Source organism: Pecten maximus, chromosome 2 (assembly GCF_902652985.1).
Source record: "Pecten maximus chromosome 2, xPecMax1.1, whole genome shotgun sequence".
NCBI classification, from domain to species: Eukaryota; Metazoa; Mollusca; class Bivalvia; order Pectinida; family Pectinidae; genus Pecten; species Pecten maximus.
Genome location: NC_047016.1, coordinates 254,822 through 273,516, shown reverse-complemented (window position 1 = coordinate 273,516; position 18,695 = coordinate 254,822). Strand labels below are relative to the sequence as shown.

The 18,695-nt window shown below is 37.9% G+C and overlaps 1 protein-coding gene across 1 annotated transcript in view; it reads left to right on the top strand.

Annotated features, from left to right (window-relative positions):
- The window catches only part of LOC117344096 (GTPase-activating Rap/Ran-GAP domain-like protein 3), a 135,525-nt gene that overhangs the window by 13,734 nt on the left and 103,096 nt on the right, over positions 1 to 18,695 (top strand). The window contains exons 2-3 of the mRNA XM_033906748.1: positions 9,142 to 9,211; positions 15,677 to 15,757. Of these exons, the coding sequence (XP_033762639.1) occupies positions 9,142 to 9,211; positions 15,677 to 15,757 (151 nt within the window). The remainder of the gene's footprint in view (positions 1 to 9,141; positions 9,212 to 15,676; positions 15,758 to 18,695) is intronic.

The following is an 18,695-nucleotide window of genomic DNA, read 5'->3' as shown; positions in this document are numbered from 1 at the left end:
TTAAACTGCTGAAAATGTTTTACCTGTACCTGTCTACATGTATGTAGGTAAGCGATTGCTGCGACTGTGCGGCGACTCGGGAGAAAAAAAATGTCGTGCATTCTCACCAAGACGACATCAAGGCGACTTCCGAGAAGTTGACGATCAATTTGCACGAAAAGTCGCCGGGATGTCGCGGAAACGTCGCTGAGACGTCTCCTTAGTCGCGGCAGTATCGGCGATGTGAGCTTGGGGTGTGTCACGTGGTCTCTGAAATACGTCAAGCAGCGTCGCGGACACGTTGCGGAGACGTCGCGAAGACGTCGCCGCAACGTCGCCGCAACCTCTCCTCAGTCTTATTAGTCTTTATTAGGTCTCGGAGACGTCGCGGAGACGTCTCCGCGACGTCGCAAACACGTCTCTCTAGTCGCGGACAAAAGGAATCTCCATCAGTTGCGGCGACGTTGCAGGGACGTCTCGGAGACGTCGCCGAGACTTGCTGGAGACCTACTGGAGACTAAAAAAAGTCTCCTAAAAAATCCAACATGTTCGATTCTCCCGCGACTCCACGGAGACTCGGTTAGTCTCCAGGAGACGTCGTAGCGACGACGCCGCGACTAGCGGAGACTCGAGTCGCTAGTAGGTCGCCAGTTAGTCTCCAGGCCAGTGAGATACGCACTTTAGGTTAATATATAACAATAAGATATGAGTAAGTAAGGTTAATATATAACAATAAGGTATGAGTAAGTAAGGTTAATATATAACAATAAGATATGAGTAAGTAAGGTTAATATATAACAATAAGATATGAGTAAGTAAGGTTAATATATAACAATAAAATATGAGTAAGTAAGGTTAATATATAACAATAAAATATGAGTAAGTAAGGTTAATATATAACAATAAGATATGAGTAAGTAAGGTTAATATATAACAATAAGGTATGAGTAAGTAAGGTTAATATATAACAATAAGGTATGAGTAAGTAAGGTTAATATATAACAATAAGATATGAGTAAGTAAGGTTAATATATAACAATAAGGTATGAGTAAGTAAGGTTAATATATAACAATAAGGTATGAGTAAGTAAGGTTAATATATAACAATAAGGTATGAGTAAGTAAGGTTAATATATAACAACTATAACTTGCTCTGATGGTCCTCATATTGATTCTCACATTGACACTATTAGTTAGCGGGCAATGTACACTGCATGACGGTTACATATCACACTTCATAGAGTAATTCACGACGTATTTCGATATCGTACATATTCAGATTATAGAGATCTAGGTAATCACGCCTTTTACGTTTGTCAATTTGTGATTCCCTTGGGAATCCTAAACAAAACGTTTAAAGCCCTGTCAGAAAGGGTCGATAACGGCTATGATGTTAGTTATAGGGTTATCAGAGTCACTCGATAGGGCAATTATCACGTGATTACTTGACGCGCGTTTTAGAACCGGATCATGATACGTTTTATATTCCATGTAAAATCAAGACAATACCGACGCGATCTGTGCTCAAAATCAGTGAAAAGAGGGCAACTATTAACATGTTACCCACATTGACATGGACATCGTAGGACGACGTGAATAAGACCAGGCAACTGGGAGAGAAGGCGTTCTTCCTAGAATGCGATCGGAAAACCATCCCCTTGTTTTCATATTCTTTATTCCATATAATTTGAACACATTCTTAAGTGTCGAATCAACTGAAAAATAAAAGTCGTAAAACAAAAATTCAAAAATAAAGAAACACACAAAAAAAAGGGGAAAAAATCAACTTATTTGGTTGAGGAAGCAATGATGTTATAGAAGATCGAGGGAATTGGTGGTGGACGGGGGCCTTGACTATGGAGCGTTCGTGACTGTAAGACGTACTTGACTATGGGACGTTTGTGATTTAGACGTTCGTGACTACATGTCGTACTTGACTGTGGGACGTTCATGAATATATATCGTTCATGAATGTGGGACGTTCGTGAATATATATCGTTCATGAATGTGAGACGTTCATGAAAATATCTCGTTCCTGAATGTGGGACATTCGTGAATATATATCTTTCATGAATGTGAGACGTTCATGAAAATATCTCGTTCCTGAATGTGGGACGTTCGTGAATATATATCTTTCATGAATGTGAGACGTTCATGAAAATATCTCGTTCCTGAATGTGGGACGTTCGTGAATATATATCTTTCATGAATGTGAGACGTTCGTGAAAATATATCCTTCATGAATGTGAGACGTTCATGAATATATATCGTTCATGAATATGGGACGTTCGTGAATATAAATCGTTCTTGAATGTGAGACGTTCATGAATATATATCGTTCATGAATGTGGGACGTTCGTGAATATAAATCGTTCATGAATGTGAGACGTTCATGAATAAATATCGTTCATGAATGTGGGACGTTTGTGAATATATATCGTTCTTGAATGTGAGACGTTCGTGAAAATATATCGTTCATTAATGTGGGACGTTCATGAAAATATATCGTTCATGAATTTGGGATGTTCGTGAATATATATCGTTCGTGACTATGAGACGTTTGTGACTATATATCGTTCGGACTATGTGACATCCGTGTCTATTGGACGTTAATGTTTGTTGGATGTTCGTGACTATGAGATGGCCGCGACTACGAGATGGCCTCGACTATGGGATGTTCGTGACTATGGGATGTTCGTGACTATGAGATGTTCGTGACTATGAGATGTTCGCGACTAAGGGATGTTCGTGACTATAGGATGTTCGTGACTATGGGATGTTCGTGACTATGAGATGGCCGCGACTATAAGATGACCGTGACTATGGGATGTTCGTGACTATGGGATGTTCGTGACTATGAGATGTTCGCGACTATGGGATGTTCGTGACTATAGGATGTTCGTGACTATGGGATGTTCGTGACTATGAGATGTTCGTGACTACGAGATGTTCGCGACTATGGGATGTTCGTGACTACGGGATGTTAATTACTATGAGACGTTTGTGACTATGAGACGTTCGTGACTTTAGGATGTTCGTGACCATGGGGTGTTCGTGACTATGGGATGTTCATGACTATGGGATGTTCATTACTATGGGATGTGTTTGTCTATAGATGTTTGTGAGTATGAGATGGCTATATACTTGCAGTGTTCGGGGAAATTGAACGACAATAAAACGTGAGAAGAAACGCTTACGTCATTTGCTAAAAAACGGAGATTCATTGGCCACATCGATACAGACAAGAACACCCTAATGATAGTCTGGGCGTTGATAGCAATAATTATTGTGTGAAGGCTGAGCTGGTATGTGTGTATAACGCTTTAACAAATGTTTTGTTACCGGTAAGGTATAAATGTGCCTCAAACTTTGATATACCCTTCCTCCACAAATGGTTTCCGGCTTTCACCCTTTATATTACCGGTATTCCTGTAATAGTTTCTGGGTCAAGTCTATATACACGGCGTCAGATACACAATACTATACTGCTAGCATAATGTCCTCTACACAAACACGTGCTGTATGTCAGGGTTTATACCAACACAGCACGTTGGCTATCGATTTTACCAAATTTAACCCAGCGGTTTGATGCTTTTTACATTCTCCATCAACTGCATTTCAGAAAAGGCTAATGACAGGATATTACTAGATATAGACACTGCATTTTAGCAGTAGAGCGTGACATGATGAAAATTGATTTTAACCACTACTGTAGTAAATCTGCACCATTTTAAAATATGTTGGTTTTCATACTGGTTATTACCGTATAGATATAAAGTTGGGGATATACATGTCTATTACTTTGGGAAAAGATATACAAACTATTCATATCTTTTCCAGTTTCAATTATGGACCATGGGTTTGTTATCGTACGGTATCAATATCCCATTGTGGACCATGGGTTTGTTATCGTACGGTATCAATATCTCATTGTGGACCATAGTTGGTTATCGTACGGTATCAATATCCCATTGTGGACCATAGTTTGTTATCGTACGGTATCAATATCCCATTGTGGACCATAGTTTGTTATCGTACGGTATCAATATCCCATTGTGGACCATAGTGTGTTATTGTACGGTATCAATATCCCATTGTGGACCATAGTTTGTTATCGTACGGTATCAATATCTCATTGTGGGCCATAGTTTGTTATCGTACGTTATCAAAATCCCATTGTGGACCATATTTTGTTATCGTACGGTATCAATATCCCATTGAGGACCATAGTTTGTTATCGTACGGTATCAATATCCCATTGTGGACCATAGTGTGTTATTGTACGGTATCAATATCCCATTGTGGACCATAGTTTGTTATCATACGGTATCAATATCCCATTGTGGACCATAGTTTGTTATCGTACGGTATTAATATATCATTGTGGACCATAGGTTGTTATCGTACGGTATCAATATCTCATTGTGGACCATAGTGTGTTATTGTACGGTATCAATATTCCATTGTGGACCATAGTGTGTTATTGTACGGTATCAATATCCCATTGTGGACCATAGTTTGTTATCGTACGGTATCAATATCCCATTGTGGACCATAGTTTGTTATTGTACGGTATCAATATCCCATTATGGACCATAGTTTGTTATCGTACGGTATCAATATCTCATTGTGGACCATAGTTTGTTATCGTACGGTATCAATATCTCATTATGGACCAAAGTTTGTTATCGTACGGTATCAATATCTCATTGTGGACCATAGGTTGTTATCGTACGGTATCAATATCTCATTGTGGACCATAGTTTGTTATCGTTCGGTATCAATATCTCATTAAGGACCATAGTTTGTTATCGTACGGTATAAATATCTCATTGTGGACCATAGTTTGTTATCGTACGGTATAAATATATCATTATGGACCATAGCTTGTTATCGTACGGTATCAATATTCCATTGTGGACCATAGTGTATTATCGTACGGTATCAATATCTCATTGTGGACCATAGTTTATTATTGTACTGTATCAATATCCCATTATGGACCATAGTTTGTTATCGTACGGTATCAATATCTCATTGTGGACCATAGTTTGTTACCGTACGGTATCAATATCTCATTATGGACCATAGTTTGTTATCGTACGGTATCAATATCTCATTGTGGACCATAGGTTGTTATCGTACGGTATCAATGTCTCATTATGGACCATAGTTTGTTATCGTACGGTATCAATATCTCATTGTGGACCATAGTTTGTTATCGTACGGTATCAATATCTCATTGTGGACCGTAGTTTGTTATTGTACGGTATCAATATCTCATTGTGGACCATGGCTTGTTATCGTACGGTATCAATATCTCATTATGGACCATAGTTTGTTATCGTACGGTATCAATATCTCATTATGGACCATAGTTTGTTATCGTACGGTATCAATATCCCATTGTGGACCATAGGTTGTTATCGTACGGTATCAATATCTCATTGTGGACCATAGGTTGTTATCGTACGGTATCAATGTCTCATTGTGGACCATAGTTTGTTATCGTACGGTATCAATATCTCATTGTGGACCATAGTTTGTTACCGTACGGTATCAATATCTCATTGTGGACCATAGTTTGTTATCGTACGGTATCAATATCTCATTGTGGACCATAGTTTGTTATCGTACGGTATCAATATCTCATTGTGGACCATAGTTTGTTATCGTACGGTATCAATATCTCATTGTGGACCATAGGTTGTTATCGTACGGTATCAATATCTCATTGTGGACCATAGGTTGTTATCGTACGGTATCAATGTCTCATTGTGGACCATAGGTTGTTATCGTACGGTATCAATATCTCATTGTGGACCATAGGTTGTTATCGTACGGTATCAATATCTCATTGTGGACCATAGGTTGTTATCGTACGGTATCAATATCTCATTATGGACCATAGTTTGTTATCGTACGGTATCAATATCTCATTGTGGACCATAGGTTGTTATCGTACGGTATCAATATCTCATTGTGGACCATAGGTTGTTATCGTACGGTATCAATATCCCATTGTGGACCATAGGTTGTTATCGTACGGTATCAATATCTCATTGTGGACCATAGTTTGTTATCGTACGGTATCAATATCTCATTGTGGACCATAGGTTGTTATCGTACTGTATCAATATCCCATTGTGGACCATAGTTTGTTATCGTACGATATCAATATCCCATTGTGGACCATAGGTTGTTATCGTACGGTATCAATATCCCATTGTGGATCATAGTTTGTTATCGTACGGTATCAATATGCCATTGTGGACCATAGTTTGTTATTGTACGGTATCAATATCCCATTGTGGACCATAGTTTGTTATTGTACGGTATCAATATCCATTGTGGACCATAGTTTATTATTGTACGGTATCAATATCCCATTGTTGATCATAGTTCGCTACTAAACGATATAAATGTCTTAATTTAATTTGTTATGTGTGTTGGGATTTGCTCAGGGTAGTATATATACATGTATATCTGAGGAAGACACATTATGATATGTATAATTTATGATGCACTTAACTCGCAGCCATCCGGTGTACCTAGATTTGTTTCCTAGTTTGAGTACATCCTTCCTTCGGAATTGTTATTGCAATCTGTTATTAGGTCAGCCCATTAAAAGTTACAGCTTTGATATTTGTTTTTGAATATACATGTTATTTTCCTTTGTTCTTTCTCTTGTTTGACAGTGTTTGTCCTTAGTTGTTATTGTACGATATCAACATCCAATTGTGGATCATAAGTTGTTATTGAACGTTAGTATTGTCTAATTCTGGACCATAGTTTGTTATTTAAAATATCATTGTCTCATTGTGGACTATAGTTTGTTATCGTACGGTATCAGTGTCACATTGTGGACCATAGTTTGTTACCGTACGGTATCAATATCCCATTATGGACCATAGTTTGTTATCGTACGGTATCAATATCCCATTGTGGACCATAGGTTGTTATCGTACGGTATCGATATCCCATTGTGGACCATAGGTTGTTATTGTACGGTATCAATATCCCATTGTGTACCATAGGTTGTTATCGTACGGGATCAATATCTCATTGTGGACCATAGGTTGTTATCGTACGGTATCAATATCTCATTGTGGACCATTGATGGTGTTAATAGATGGAATAGTATGCCATTATTGTGAGTGAGAAGTGAGGATCATAATAGTTGAATATTATTCCATTATTTCCATGGACAATAGACAGTTAGAATAGATGAAATGTTATACTTTTATTGCTAGTAACATGGGAGGGTCATAATAGATGGACTGTCATACAACTATTTTTTATAGACAATGGGCAGTTAGAATACATTAAACTGAGAATACCCTTTTAGGTCTTCCTTTTACTAAGAAATTTGGATAAAATTGCATCCGTAGCATCCTTGGGTTAAGGGTTCATATCAACAAATTTTATTGACGTTCGATGGTATATGTCAAAAGGATCGAATAGCAGGTAAAGCCTATATGAAATATCTCCTTAGATGTCAAGTGGATCGTATACATATAACTATCAAATGTATTAATTGTATAATAAACATTTAAGGAATGTAACTCGAGGATAAACATTCACATATCATCCATACATTTTGATTATATAAACATGTATACATAGTATTTGATAATAAAATAGTTAATATAAACTATATCTACAAGAATCAGTTATTGACATGCATTAACTAAAAGTCCTTGTGCATTTATGCGCAGGTCATGCCTGTCAAAACTCTAAGCGAAAATTATATATATATACATGTAAGTTGTTATATTATAAATTGTTAGAAAATTACTATCAAGCAAAAAAAAAAAAAAAAAAAACAGACTATACTTCACATGTATATACTAGACTAAGCATACTCAACTGATGACACATGTGTCAAATGAGAATGGATGGATCTTTCAGGACATTTTATATGTATACTTATGAATTTGTTAGTTAGAAAATGTAAGAAAAAAATGAATGCATAGAATATAAAGTGTATTTGATATGATATAATATAATGTAACATTAATATAATATGGCTTATTTATTTAAAACATGAAGAGATTAAAGCGTCCCGATTTACCAATGAACAATTTAACATTATTTAATATCTGTATGTTTACAAGTTGATAACAGTCAGGGCAAACTTGCAAGAAAGTGTTAATATTTGAATGATTATGATTTGCATAAAAATCTACCTAAGTAAACAGAGAATATCTAATGTAACATTCGAAGAAATAATTTGAAGCAATTTCGTTTTCAACATCACAGGAACATGTGGGAGAGTATAATAAATGATCATTAAATAAATCAAAATTTAAATGGCTACATGAATTTTAGCTGACAAAAAAATGATATTGGCCTTTCTATTTCCTTCAAAGAACATTTGCAGTGATTCACATTCAGCATTAATATTATTATTAAGTTTGCATTTAAAAGCTGCCAGAGAAGAAGAGTTGAAAAGGTCAGGATTAGCATTGTTAGTTGTTCAACACGTTAGGGGGGAGAAACTGTCTAAGTAATTGTTAATCCTACATAGAGGAGGATTGAAAAGTCGTGATTGTCGTGAAATACGGGTTATCGTTTAGGTTGTTAATAAAAGGATGAGAATACCTTGCACGTATTGGGGTGACCGTCCATGAAGTATTTTGTAGATCATTATATTTTTGTGTTTATTTCTTCTGACAGAGATTCCCAGTCAATTTCTTCATATAATTTAATGTACGATATTCCTGATCTGAGTCCTGTTATGATTCTTGCTGCTTCTAATAGAACAGATTCTAATTCTAATTGGTGTGTGCAGTTATTCCAGATTATGTCTGCATATTGGAGTTGGTATACAAATGCTGTGTATATTTTAATTAAAGGCTTTCAAATTACCTTAAGTTTAATGTATCGAAGAATATTTAATCTGCCGAAGGCTTTTATATATATATATTAAGGATGTGTTCTTTCCATGCTGCGTTTTGTAGTGTAAGTCCAAGATGTTTGTGAACTGCTGTGTCTGTAATTTGCCAATTTTGGAAAGTTATTGGAGGGTGATCTTTCTATATTTCCTTACTGATTTAGTTTGTTATTAAAGAGATCACCTCCCTAAAGGGTATAAGGAACTGTTGCAATATCTCTGTCTGAATCCAACAAACATGTAATAACTATCTTTTGTTATTCCAGTACTCCTGCCTCTGATTTATCGGTGAGGAGGGATGTGTTCAGTCGGCGGCATTACGGATCGGTAGAACTGGTAAGATATACATACTTGTAATGGCAAATGACATTGACAGGAATGGTGACACTGACATTGTGTCGTGTCTATATATAACACTGACAGGAATGGTGACACTGACATTGTGTCGTGTCTATATATAACACTGACAGGAATGGTGACACTGACATTGTGTCGTGTCTATATATAACACTTACAGGAATGGTGATACTGACATTGTGTCGTGTCTATATATAACACTGACAGGAATGGTGATACTGACATTGTGTCGTGTCTATATATAACACTGACAGGAATGGTGATACTGATATTGTGTCGTGTCTATATATAACATTGACAGGAATGTTGATACTGACATTGTGTCGTGTCTATATATAACACTGACACTGATTCTGTAATAACCCGATCCCGATATACACGTCTGTTCTCCTGCAACAACCCACAACAGATATACACGTCTGTATTTCTGTATTAACCCACACCAGATATACACGTCTGTTCTCCTGTAATAACCCACACCAGGTATACACGTCTGTTCTCCTGCAATAACCCACACCAGATATGCACGTCTGTATTTCTGTATTAACCCACACCAGATATACACGTCTGCACTTCTGTAATAACCCACACCAGATATACGCACTTGTACTTCTGTAATAACCCACACCCGATATACGCATTTGTACTTCTGTAATAATCGACACCAGATATGACCGTCTGTACTTCTGTAATAACCCACACCCGATATACACGTCTGTACTTCTGTAATGACCCACACCAAATATACGCGTCTGTTCTCCTGTAATAACCCACACCAGATATACACATCTGTACTTCTGTAATAACCCACACCAGATATACGCATTTGTACTTCTGTAATAACCGACACCAGATATGACCGTCTGTACTTCTGTAATAGCCCACACCCGATATACACGTCTGTACTTCTGTAATAACCCACACCAGATATACGCATTTGTACTTCTGTAATAACCCACACCAGATATACGCATTTGTACTTCTGTAATAACCCACACCAGATATGACCGTCTGTACTTCTGTAATAACCCACACCAGATATACGCACTTGTACTTCTGTAATAACCCACACCCGATATACGCATTTGTACTTCTGTAATAATCGACACCAGATATGACCGTCTGTACTTCTGTAATAACCCACACCCGATATACACGTCTGTACTTCTGTAATGACCCACACCAGATATACGCGTCTGTTCTCCTGTAATAACCCACACCAGATATACACATCTGTACTTCTGTAATAACCCACACCAGATATACGCATTTGTACTTCTGTAATAACCGACACCAGATATGACCGTCTGTACTTCTGTAATAACTCACACCAGATATACACGTCTGTTCTCCTGTAATAACCCACACCAGATATACACGTCTGTACTTCTGTAATAACCCACACCAGATATACGCATTTGTACTTCTGTAATAACCCACACCAGATATATGCAGTTGTACTTCTGTAATAACCGACACCAGATATGACCGTCTGTACTTCTGTAATAACCCACACCAGATATACACGTCTGTACTTCTGTAATAACCCAAACCAAATATACACGTCTGTAATTCTGTAATAACCCACACCAGATATACACATCCATACTTCTGTATTAACCCAAACCAGATATATACGTCTGTTCTCCTGTTATAACCCACATCATATATACACGTCTGTTCTCCTGTAATAACCCACACCAGATATACGCATTTGTACTTCTGTAATGACCCACACCAGATATGACCGTCTGTACTTCTGTAATAACTCACACCAGATATACACGTCTGTATTTCTGTAATAACCCATACCAGATATACACGTATGTTCTCGTGTAATAACCAACACCATATATACACGTCTGTACTTCTGTAATAACCCACACCTGATATACGCGTCTGTACTTCTGTAATAACCGACACCAGATATGACCGTCTGTACTTCTGTAATAACCCACACCAGATATACACGTCTGTATTTCTCTAATAACCCACACCAGATATACACGTCTGTACTTCTGTAATAACCCACACCAGATATACACGTCTGTTCTCCTGTAATAACCCACACCCGATATACACGTCTGTACTTCTGTAATAACCCACCCCAGATATACAAGTCTGTTCTCGTGTAATGACCCACACCAGATATACACGTCTGTACTTCTGTAATAACCCACACCAGATATACGCATTTGTACTTCTGTAATAACCCACACCAGATATATGCAGTTGTACTTCTGTAATAACCGACACCAGATATACACGTCTGTAATTCTGTAATAACCCACACCAGATATACACATCCATACTTCTGTATTAACCCAAACCAGATATATACGTCTGTTCTCCTGTTATAACCCACATCATATATACACGTCTGTTCTCCTGTAATAACCCACACCAGATATACGCATTTGTACTTCTGTAATGACCCACACCAGATATGACCGTCTGTACTTCTGTAATAACTCACACCAGATATACACGTCTGTATTTCTGTAATAACCCATACCAGATATACACGTATGTTCTCGTGTAATAACCAACACCATATATACACGTCTGTACGTCTGTAATAACCGACACCAGATATGACCGTCTGTACTTCTGTAATAACCCACACCAGATATACACGTCTGTATTTATCTAATAACCCACACCAGATATACACGTCTGTACTTCTGTAATAACCCACACCAGATATACACGTCTGTTCTCCTGTAATAACCCACACCCGATATACACGTCTGTACTTCTGTAATAACCCACCCCAGATATACAAGTCTGTTCTCGTGTAATGACCCACACCAGATATACACGTCTGTACTTCTGTAATGACCCACACCAGATATACACGTCTGTACTTCTGTAATAACCCCAGATATACACGTCTGTACTTCTGTAATAACCCACACCAGATATACACGTCTGTTCTCCTGTAATAACCCACACCAGATATACAAGTCTGTTCTCGTGTAATGACCCACACCAGATATACACGTCTGTACTTCTGTAATAACCCACACCAGATATACAAGTCTGTTCTCGTGTAATGACCCACACCAGATATACACGTCTGTACTTCTGTAATAACCCACACCAGATATACGCGTCTGTACTTCTGTAATGACCCACACCAGATATACACGTCTGTTCTCCTGTAATAACCGACACCCGATATACACGTCTGTACTTCTGTAATAACCCACACCAGATACACGCGTCTGTACTTCTGTAATAACCCACACCCGATATACACGTCTGTACTTCTGTAATGACCCACACCAAATATACGCGTCTGTTCTCCTGTAATAACCCACACCAGATATACACATCTGTACTTCTGTAATAACCCACACCAGATATACGCATTTGTACTTCTGTAATAACCGACACCAGATATGACCGTCTGTACTTCTGTAATAGCCCACACCCGATATACACGTCTGTACTTCTGTAATAACCCACACCAGATATACGCATTTGTACTTCTGTAATAACCCACACCAGATATACGCATTTGTACTTCTGTAATAACCCACACCAGATATGACCGTCTGTACTTCTGTAATAACCCACACCAGATATACGCACTTGTACTTCTGTAATAACCCACACCCGATATACGCATTTGTACTTCTGTAATAATCGACACCAGATATGACCGTCTGTACTTCTGTAATAACCCACATCCAATATACACGTCTGTACTTCTGTAATGACCCACACCAGATATACGCGTCTGTTCTCCTGTAATAACCCACACCAGATATACACATCTGTACTTCTGTAATAACCCACACCAGATATACGCATTTGTACTTCTGTAATAACCGACACCAGATATGACCGTCTGTACTTCTGTAATAACTCACACCAGATATACACGTCTGTTCTCCTGTAATAACCCACACCAGATATACACGTCTGTACTTCTGTAATAACCCACACCAGATATACGCATTTGTACTTCTGTAATAACCCACACCAGATATATGCAGTTGTACTTCTGTAATAACCGACACCAGATATGACCGTCTGTACTTCTGTAATAACCCACACCAGATATACACGTCTGTACTTCTGTAATAACCCAAACCAAATATACACGTCTGTAATTCTGTAATAACCCACACCAGATATACACATCCATACTTCTGTATTAACCCAAACCAGATATATACGTCTGTTCTCCTGTTATAACCCACATCATATATACACGTCTGTTCTCCTGTAATAACCCACACCAGATATACGCATTTGTACTTCTGTAATGACCCACACCAGATATGACCGTCTGTACTTCTGTTATAACTCACACCAGATATACACGTCTGTATTTCTGTAATAACCCATACCAGATATACACGTATGTTCTCGTGTAATAACCAACACCATATATACACGTCTGTACTTCTGTAATAACCCACACCAGATATACGCGTCTGTACTTCTGTAATAACCGACACCAGATATGACCGTCTGTACTTCTGTAATAACCCACACCAGATATACACGTCTGTATTTCTCTAATAACCCACCCCAGATATACACGTCTGTACTTCTGTAATAACCCACACCAGATATACACGTCTGTTCTCCTGTAATAACCCACACCCGATATACACGTCTGTACTTCTGTAATAACCCACCCCAGATATACAAGTCTGTTCTCGTGTAATGACCCACACCAGATATACACGTCTGTACTTCTGTAATAACCCACACCAGATATACGCATTTGTACTTCTGTAATAACCCACACCAGATATATGCAGTTGTACTTCTGTAATAACCGACACCAGATATACACGTCTGTAATTCTGTAATAACCCACACCAGATATACACATCCATACTTCTGTATTAACCCAAACCAGATATATACGTCTGTTCTCCTGTTATAACCCACATCATATATACACGTCTGTTCTCCTGTAATAACCCACACCAGATATACGTATTTGTACTTCTGTAATGACCCACACCAGATATGACCGTCTGTACTTCTGTAATAACTCACACCAGATATACACGTCTGTATTTCTGTAATAACCCATACCAGATATACACGTATGTTCTCGTGTAATAACCAACACCATATATACACGTCTGTACTTCTGTAATAACCGACACCAGATATGACCGTCTGTACTTCTGTAATAACCCACACCAGATATACACGTCTGTATTTCTCTAATAACCCACACCAGATATACACGTCTGTACTTCTGTAATAACCCACACCAGATATACACGTCTGTTCTCCTGTAATAACCCACACCCGATATACACGTCTGTACTTCTGTAATAACCCACCCCAGATATACAAGTCTGTTCTCGTGTAATGACCCACACCAGATATACACGTCTGTACTTCTGTAATGACCCACACCAGATATACACGTCTGTACTTCTGTAATAACCCCAGATATACACGTCTGTACTTCTGTAATAACCCACACCAGATATACACGTCTGTTCTCCTGTAATAACCCACACCAGATATACAAGTCTGTTCTCGTGTAATGACCCACACCAGATATACACGTCTGTACTTCTGTAATAACCCACACCAGATATACGCGTCTGTACTTCTGTAATGACCCACACCAGATATACACGTCTGTTCTCCTGTAATAACCGACACCCGATGTACACGTCTGTACTTATGTAATAACCCACACCAGATACACGCGTCTGTACTTCTGTAATAACCCACACCAGATATGCACGTCTGTACTTCTCCAATAACCCACACCAGATATACACGTCTGTTCTCCTGTAATAACCCACACCAGATATACACGTCTGTACTTCTCTAATAACCCTCACCAGATATACACGGCTGTAGTTCTGTAATGACCCACACCCGATATACACGTCTGTACTTCTCTAATAACCCACACCAGATATACACGTCTGTAGTTCTGTAATGACCCACACCAGATATACACGTCTGTACTTCTATAATAACCCACACCAGATATACACGTCTGTTCTCGTGTAATGACCCACACCAGATATACACGTCTGTACTTCTATAATAACCCACACCAGATATACAGGTCTGTACTTCTGTAATGACCCACGCCAGATATACACGTCTGTACTTCTGTAATAACACACACCAGATATACACGTCTGTTCTTCTGTAATAACCCACACCAGATATACGCATTTGTACTTCTGTAATAACCCACACCAGATATGACCGTCTGTACTTCTGTAATGACCCACACATTTCTTATACATTTGTACGCTATGACCAATAATTGTACCGAACTATAAACGAACCTTATACCTATTTGATTACCGTCCTTTGACCAGCTTTTTTTGAGCCGATATAGGAAAACAAACAAGATTGTGATAACCTGTTTGTGTGATAAGAATGTTATCGTACAAATCTGTAATGTACAGCGACTGTGATATTTTGTTACAGCTGACCACGGTAGATGGAGATTCGTCAAGCCAATGTGCTGGGAGGTTTCGATTGGAGTCCGGGGAGAGAGAAGGAGAAGAGGTGATACGGAGATAATCAAACAATTAGAAAGTTACTATACAATTGACACCATACTAATCCGCGTAATTGTACCACGGCTCAAGTCTTTGTAGATCCCGAAAATGATACGTTCAAACTCGGGACAGTTTGACGACACGACCTCAATATTAGTAGATCCTATAATGATCTGTTAAGGTTCCGGACAATTTAATGGTTATGACTTTTACGAAACGATTTAAATCTTAGTTGAACCTAAAATGATACGATAGAGTTCGGGAGAGTTTGACGATCATAACATTGGCAAAACGACTTAATTCTATTGATCCTAATATGATACCATAGAGTTCAGGACAGTTTGACAAGACCACTTCAATCTTAGTAGATCCGGAAATGATACACGTTAGAATTCGAAACAGTTTGACGATAGTAGCACTGACAACACCACATCAATCTTAGTTGATCCTAAAGTGATACATTAGATTACTGGACAGTTTGACAACACGACATCAATCTTAGTTGATCCTAAAGTGGTACGTTATATTACTGGACAGTTTAACAACAGGACGTCAATCTTAGTTGATCCTAAAGTGGTACGTTAGATTACTGGACAGTTTGACAACACCACATCAATCTTAGTTGATCCTAAAGTGATACATTATATTACTGGACAGTTTGACAACACGACATCAATCTTAGTTGATCCTAAAGTGGTACATTAGATTACTGGACAGTTTGACAACACGACATCAATCTTAGTTGATCCTAAAGTGATACATTAGATTACTGGACAGTTTGACAACACGACATCAATCTTAGTTGATCCTAAAGTGGTACATTATATTACTGGACAGTTTGACAACACGACATCAATCTTAGTTGATCCTAAAGTGGTACATTAGATTACTGGACAGTTTGACAACACGACATCAATCTAAGTTGATCCTAAAGTGGTACATTAGATTACTGGACAGTTTGACAACACGACATCAATCTTAGTTGATCCTAAAGTGATACGTTAGATTACTGGACAGTTTGACAACACGACATCAATCTTAGTTGATCCTAAAGTGATACATTATATTACTGGACAGTTTGACAACACGACATCAATCTTAGTTGATCCTAAAGTGATACATTAGATTACTGGACAGTTTGACAACACGACATCAATCTTAGTTGATCCTAAAGTGATACATTAGATTACTGGACAGTTTGACAACACGACGTCAATCTTAGTTGATCCTAAAGTGATACATTATATTACTGGACAGTTTGACAACACGACAACAATCTTAGTTGATCCTAAAGTGATACGTTAGATTACTGGACAGTTTGACAACACGACATCAATATTAGTTGATCCTAAAGTGATACGTTAGATTACTGGACAGTTTGACAACACGACATCAATCTTAGTTGATCCTAAAGTGATACATTAGATTACTGGACAGTTTGACAACACGACATCAATATTAGTTGATCCTAAAGTGGTACGTTATATTACTGGACAGTTTGACAACGGGGCATCAATCTTAGTTGATCCTAAAGTGGTACGTAATATTACTGGACAGTTTGACAACGGGGCATCAATCTTAGTTGATCCTAAAGTGATACATTAGATTACTGGACAGTTTGACAACACGACATCAATCTTAGTTGATCCTAAAGTGATACATTATATTACAGGACAGTTTGACAACACGACATCAATCTAAGTTGATCCCAAAGTGGTACATTATTTTACTGGACAGTTTGAAAACACGACATCAATCTTAGTTGATCCTAAAGTGGTACGTTAGATTACTGGACAGTTTGACAACACGACATCAATCTTAGTTGATCCTAAAGTGGTACGTTAGATTACTGGACAGTTTGACAACAGGACATCAATCTTAGTTGATTCTTAAGTGATACATTAGATTACTGGACAGTTTGACAACACGACATCAATATTAGTTGATTCTAAAGTGATACGTTAGATTACTGGACAGTTTGACAACACCACATCAATCTTAGTTGATCCTAAAGTGATACGTTATATTACTGGACAGTTTGACAACACGACATCAATATTAGTTGATCCTAAAGTGATACGTTAGATTACTGGACAGTTTGACAACACGACATCAATCTTAGTTGATCCTAAAGTGATACATTAGATTACTGGACAGTTTGACAACACGACATCAATATTAGTTGATCCTAAAGTGGTACGTTATATTACTGGACAGTTTGACAACGGGGCATCAATCTTAGTTGATCCTAAAGTGGTACGTAATATTACTGGACAGTTTGACAACGGGGCATCAATCTTAGTTGATCCTAAAGTGATACATTAGATTACTGGACAGTTTGACAACACGACATCAATCTTAGTTGATCCTAAAGTGATACATTATATTACAGGACAGTTTGACAACACGACATCAATCTAAGTTGATCCCAAAGTGGTACATTATTTTACTGGACAGTTTGAAAACACGACATCAATCTTAGTTGATCCTAAAGTGGTACGTTAGATTACTGGACAGTTTGACAACAGGACATCAATCTTAGTTGATCCTAAAGTGATACATTAGATTACTGGACAGTTTGACAACACGACATCAATATTAGTTGATTCTAAAGTGATACGTTAGATTACTGGACAGTTTGACAACACCACATCAATCTTAGTTGATCCTAAAGTGATACGTTATATTACTGGACAGTTTGACAACACGACATCAATCTAAGTTGATCCTAAAGTGATACGTTAGATTACTGGACAGTTTGACAACACAACATCAATCTAAGTTGATCCTAAAGTGATACATTAGATTACTGGACAGTTTGACAACACGACATCAATCTAAGTTGATCCTAAAGTGATACATTAGATTACTGGACAGTTTGACAACACGACATCAATCTAAGTTGATCCTAAAGTGATACGTTAGATTACTGGACAGTTTGACAA